Consider the following 5,944-nt stretch of genomic DNA (forward strand, 5'->3'; position numbering starts at 1 on the left):
TGCCTCCTTAGGAGCCGTCTCTTTCGGAGTCACCTCCTCCCCCGCTCCGGCCTGCGCCTCCTCCCCTCCCCCGCCGCCTGGAGCCGGAGAGGAGACGAGAAACCCTTGTAGTTTTAAATTCAATGTGACAGTTTCGGAAAGAGCGGATGATGAATCTCCTATTATTGGATCAGTCTATTTGCCGCTCAATGTCTCTCTGTAATTGGAGCAACATCACTTTAAAGGTTCAGAGAGTACAGCATTTCTGGTGAAAAATCCCCACAACACGCCGGTGAATGTTTTAAAGGGAAATCTATTAGTGATTTGCGGAGGGGCGGGGGCCGGCGGCGGGTGGTGGCGCGGGCGGGGGCCGGCGGGGCCGGGGTGGGGGGCGCGCCGGGGGCCCGCGCCGGGCCGCGCCCCGCCCGCCCTCCCCCGTCTTGTTGTGACAGTTCCTGATACTGTTTATTGAGGTGCATGTCAGGTATAATTAGCAATCGATATGGAAAACGGCTCCGTGCGCCCAGCACGCCTCTGACGTCAGAGCCGATTAGCGCTTCTTATTGGTCCCAAATTCCCCGGGCCGCGGCTAATTACCGGGAGCTTGATGTTGATAAAGTAAAGCGCCGGAGTGCGGGCGAAGCATGTGTAGGGCTCCGGGTCCCTGTCTCCGCCGCCGCCGTCCGCGCCTCCCGCCGCTGGCCCGCCCCGGCCCCGGCCCGCGCCCCCGCGCCCCGCCGGCCTCCCGCGCGAGATGATGGACGGCCGCCTCCTGGAGCACCCGCATGCCCAGTTCGGGGGCTCGCTGGGCGGCGTGGTGGGCTTTCCCTACCCGCTGGGCCACCACCACGTGTACGAGCTGGCCGGCCACCAGCTGCAGTCGGCCGCCGCCGCCGCGGTGCCCTTCTCCATCGACGGCTTGCTCAGCGGCTCGTGCGCCGCCGCCGCCGCCGCCGCCGCCTCGGTGGTCAACCCCACGCCGCTGCTGCCGGCCGCCTGCGGGGTGGGCGGCGACAGCCAGCCCTTCAAGCTGTCAGGTAGGCGCGGCGGGCGAGGAGGGGGCGGCAGGGGGCAGGGGACCCCGTCTGGCGAAGGAGTGGCTCGCGGGCGGCCGTGGAACTGGCACCGCGGCCGCCGCTCCGGGGCCGCCTCGCTCGCCGCTCTCCGCCGGCTCAGGGCGCGCGGCAGCCCTGTCCGCTCGGCTGCCCCTCCTGGACAAAAGCGGGTGGCGGCCGCGCTCCGGCAGGGCCGGGGGCTGAGCCGCGCGGCGTCCTGTGCGTACCCGCAGACTCGGGGGACCCGGACAAGGAGAGCCCGGGCTGCAAGCGGCGGCGCACCCGCACCAACTTCACCGGCTGGCAGCTGGAGGAGCTGGAGAAGGCGTTCAATGAAAGCCACTACCCCGACGTGTTCATGCGCGAGGCTCTGGCGCTGCGCCTGGATCTGGTCGAGTCCCGAGTTCAGGTAAAGACCCGCCGTGCGCCCAGCGACTCGGCATCCCGCCGGCGGCATGCGCGGCCCGGCCCGCCTTTGTTCTCGACCTCCAGGTGGGAGACCGCAGGCTCCGCCAGAGCCCGCCGCGCGCTCGCCGGCCGGAAGCTGGGGGCTGGGGGCTCGGCGCCCCGCGGAGAGAGAAGCGGGCTTCCCGGGAGGGAGCCGAGGCGACTCGGGAGGGGCCGGAGAACGGCAGCTGCGTTCGAACCGGGGAGCTGCGTGACAATGGGGTCCGGCGACCGCGCGACACGAGGCTGGGGCGGGCGAGGTGGCCAGGAGGACCCGGCCCGGCTCGGACTTGGAGGAGACCCGGAGAAGGCGGGCTTGACGCCTCCGTGCCGGGGCTGGGGGCTCGCCCCCGAGCCTACGGCTAACGCGTTTGTTTACTTTCGTCTCTGAAATATTCACATGGAAACATATTTATCACTTTGCAGAAGGGGGCAGCTGAGGCGGAAACTTCAACACTTAAAACATGCGGGGGGGGGGGGCGGGTAGGGTGTCTGAATCTTCAACACCATCGATTATATCTTTTTTCCCCTCCTGTAATTTGATTTTCTTCCGCGACTGTCGGCGGTATTCTTTTTAAAAATACAGTGTCGATTTGGTGCGTTGAAAATTCAAGATGAATCATGCATAATTAAATGTTTCCCTAAAGTACAGACATCTTTTTTAGGTCAGTGCTGTGGGGAGCGGGGTATGGGCCACGATGTGGGCGCCGGACTTGGAGGCGCCTGTTTAGTACCAATAGCTTTGTCTAAAAAGGTGTCCTCTCCTGTGCCGGGGCCTCCCTGCTTGACCTCTTCTGTTTGTAAATCCTTTTATCCAATTTGTTCTAAGTGTCTTAAGTGAAGTCAAGACCTCTTCATTCCTCTTTTAACGTGGTAATGAGTAATTCTGGGTAACGGGAAGCAGACCGGAATATACACCTCACCCCCCACCCCGTTCAGAAAAAAAGATATTTAAAAAGAGAGAAAGGGCAGCAGCAGTCCTGGGGAGGTTACCACTTAACACCCAGAACCTTGGCACTGAAAAGGGTCCCCGTGACCAGGCCGGCCTGCTATTGTGCGGGTCTCTACACAGCCGGGAACAAAGAATTCGAATTACCGCGATTTTATGGGAAGAGTCCTGTGCCGGGGCTCCTCGGGATCTGACTCTGTGGTGCTGGAGCCAGGGTCTAGGGTGGCTGCCACCCTCCCGGCCCTCGGGGCTCCCAGGACCAGGCCTGCGGAGGGGGCGAAGGTGCGGGTGGGCCCTGGCCGCTCCTCTGCAAGGCCTGGCAGCTGGCCTCCTGCTCCCCTGACCGCCAGTCCCCTGGTTCCAGCCAGTTCGAGGGCTGTGTTGGTGCTCTGGCCTGGAGCTTTCAGAAAAACGGGGGGTGGGGGAGAGCAGGCTGCTGAAGCTCTCCCTCCCAAGTTCAGCTCCCCAGGCCCTTTTGGGAGAAAAAGCACCCGAATTTCCCTTCACTGGAAACCCCCAAATCTGGGCTTTGACTCAGTCCCCAGGGAGCTGAAGACAGGTGTGGAGGGCAGCTGCGCCCTGCGGCTCCTGGTCCTCAAGCCAGACGCTCAGCCCTGGGCCAGTCGGGCTGCTTAGAACCCAAGCTGTGAGAAGCCAGGAGAGGCGAGGAGGGGCCCTGCCCTCTGCCTCCCAACCAGGAACCCAGCGCCCTCGGTCAGGGGCCAGACCGGTCCTGCCCAACGAAGGGGCAGCTCCCAGTTCCCCGAGGTGAGAAGCTGGAGCGGGAAGCCGGCGAGAGGCCCTGTCGGCCTCCTTCTGGGTGGAAAAAGATACACCTGCAGCCTGATACCGAGATCCGGCTCAGGGCCGGCTGGGCCGTGTGGCTCGGCTTCCGCCCCCTGGCCGGAGCCGAGGCTGTGCAGGCCTGTCTGTGGGGAGTGGGGAGGCCCGAAGCCCCCCACCGCCTGACCGTGCCCCCCTCCTCTCCCCTATCCGGCTGCTCTAGGTCTGGTTCCAAAACCGCCGTGCCAAGTGGAGGAAGAAGGAGAACACCAAGAAGGGCCCGGGGCGGCCGGCGCACAACTCCCACCCGACCACGTGCAGTGGTGAGCCGATGGACCCGGAGGAGATCGCGCGAAAGGAGCTGGAGAAGATGGAGAAGAAGAAGCGCAAGCACGAGAAGAAGCTACTCAAGAGCCAGAGCCGCCACCTGCACTCGCCCGGCGGCCTGTCCCTGCATAGCGCGCCCAGCTCCGACAGCGACAGCGGCGGCGGTGGCCTGTCCCCGGAGCCGCCCGAGCCGCCGCCGTCTGCCGCCGCGGCCAAGGGCCCCGGCGCGCACAACGCTGGCGCCGCCAGTGCAGCGCCCGCACCGCCTGGTGAGCCGCCTGCGCCCGGCACCTGCGACCCCGCCTTTTTCCCGAGCCAAAGAAGCGGCGCTGGCCCGCAGCCGCGGCTAGGCCGCCCCGTGGACAAGGACGTGGCCCCGTGTGCACCGGGGGCGGTGGCGGCTGAGCGCGGGGCCGCGGGCCCGCCCAAGGCCAGCCCGTTCAGCGTGGAGAGCCTGCTCTCCGACTCGCCGCCGCGCCGGAAAGCGCCCCCCGCCAACGCGGCTGCCGCGGGGCTGGACTTCACACCCGGGCTGCCGTGCGCGCCGAGGACCCTCATCGGCAAGGGCCACTTTCTGCTCTATCCCATCACGCAGCCGCTCGGCTTCCTGGTGCCGCAGGCCGCACTTAAGGGCGGCGCAGGCCCTGAGCCCGCGCCCAAGGATGCGCCTCCCGCCCCCGCCGTGCCGCCCGCTCCGCCTGCTCAGGCCAGCTTCGGGGCCTTCCAGGGGCCCGGCGGCGCTCCGGACTCGGCCTTCGCGCGCCGCAGCCCCGACGCTGTCGCCTCCCCGGGGGCCCCGACCCCGGCGCCTTTCCGGGATGCCGCGGCCTCGGCTGAGGGCGTCGGTGGGGACGGCGCGGATGCGGGCGCCACCTGCCCAGCGGCCCCGCCGCCTTCGCCGCCGCTTGCGCCGCCGCCCGGGCCTGGCTTGCCGGCTCCCAGCCCCGCTGCAGAGCCAGCCGTCGGCGGGGCCCCCGAGCCAGGCGCCCCGACCGGACCCAGCGCGCGGGATGGCGAGGAGGTGGACATGGACTGAGGGCGCTCAGCCGGGGAGGCGCTCAGCCGGCCGGCGTCCGCTCGCTCAGGCTCCGGCTCACACAGCAAAATCAGGTGATCGGCTTCGAAACACTGCTCTTTTCTCTTTCTTCCGTTTCCTTCCTTTTATTTTTATTATTATTATTTTTTTTTTTTTTAAGAAAAAACGCTGTTATCAGTTCGGACGTAGGCAGCAACCCAGGACTGGGGGGTTGAGACCCTCCTCCTCTCAAGGGAGCACAAAAAAAGAAAAAAGAAAAAAAAAAGCCCCTCCCCTACAGAACCCACAACGAGAATCCTCAGCCTCGTAAAATGCAAAAATGTCTAAGAATATTTATATATGTACCATTTTTTATAAATAAAGCTGGTCAAACGCAAGCTCTCCGGTCCACTTTTTTCCAACATCTGAATGCCCAGCCCGGCCCCTGCCCCGCCCCGCCTTCCTCTCCTCTCCTCGAGGGTGGGACCAGGCTCCTCACCTCCCCCGAGATCCGCGCTTAATGCCTCCTTTTGTGTGCGTGTGTGTTTGTGTTTTCTGATTGAACAAATTTATGCACCCACAGCTCCCCTCTCCTGCCCTCCCCCGCGCCCCCTCTCCTCCCGGGCGCCACACTCAAGCGCGCGCCCCCGCGCACTGGCACACGCGCGGGGTGACGGAGCCGGGGGCTGCAAGGGCCGGGCCGCTGGGCTCCTGCAGAGTTTTGATATGAAAGTAATTATTTTCCGGTGGCTGCTGCGGGGACTGGGTTTCTTGCCCAAAGGGTTATTATACATTACCGATTTCTAGTGATATGAAATCACATAAACTTCCTACAATAATAGAATTAGCATGAAAGGCTGGGGTGTCAAATTGAAATTGGAGAATAATAGCGCCGGCAGCTGGGGGAGTGCGTGCGCATATTGGAGCGGAGATGGGGAATCGTGGGGCGGAATTTTCATGAGCTGCACTCTTTGTCAGCGCTCTTGTAGCCGGCTATATTAAGATAGATGCCCAATGATATCCCTCATTGTTCTGTCGCTTATATTGATGTTGCTGCGTTATCAACCTATTGATCATGTGTCGCCTGTAATAGGACAGGCGCCGCCAACGCGCCTCTTTACAAAAGCAGTGCACATTTGTTCTAATAGGGTCCGGGTCCCCGGGGGACCCTTCGGGGGCTTCAGGACATCTGCAGCGAAGAAATATTAGCAAACTTGGCTGGAGCCTGCAGCCAGCCCCCAGCCCCCTCCCCTGCCTGCAGCCGCCCCACCCCGAAGTGAACTGCCACGAATCCTGCATCTCCCCCCCACCAACTCCGCAAAATCCCAACCCACCCTCCTCAATTTTTCTGGGCCCTGGGTCCTTGGTGCCGCAAAAGCCACCAATTCC

General features: G+C 63.9%; 1 protein-coding gene across 2 annotated transcripts; it reads left to right on the plus strand.

The window, feature by feature from the left end:
• Nucleotides 1-280: 280 nt before the first annotated feature.
• On the plus strand, nt 281-4,953 carry UNCX (UNC homeobox). 2 transcript variants are annotated; one of them, XM_086376947.1, is made up of 3 exons: nt 281-1,016; nt 1,268-1,443; nt 3,437-4,953. In XM_086376947.1, exons 1-3 carry the CDS (start codon nt 734-736, stop codon nt 4,574-4,576), a joined length of 1,599 nt encoding a protein of 532 aa, XP_086233073.1. In that variant the 5' UTR covers nt 281-733; the 3' UTR covers nt 4,577-4,953. The 2 variants fall into 2 exon arrangements, with proteins under 2 accessions (XP_086233073.1, XP_086233074.1); XM_086376948.1 differs by lacking the exon at nt 1,268-1,443.
• The last annotated feature ends 991 nt before the right edge of the window (nt 4,954-5,944 follow it).

Source organism: Bos grunniens, chromosome 25 (assembly GCF_055505025.1).
Source record: "Bos grunniens cultivar Pamir isolate PY7600 chromosome 25, Bosgru_T2T1.0, whole genome shotgun sequence".
NCBI classification, from domain to species: domain Eukaryota; kingdom Metazoa; phylum Chordata; class Mammalia; order Artiodactyla; family Bovidae; genus Bos; species Bos grunniens.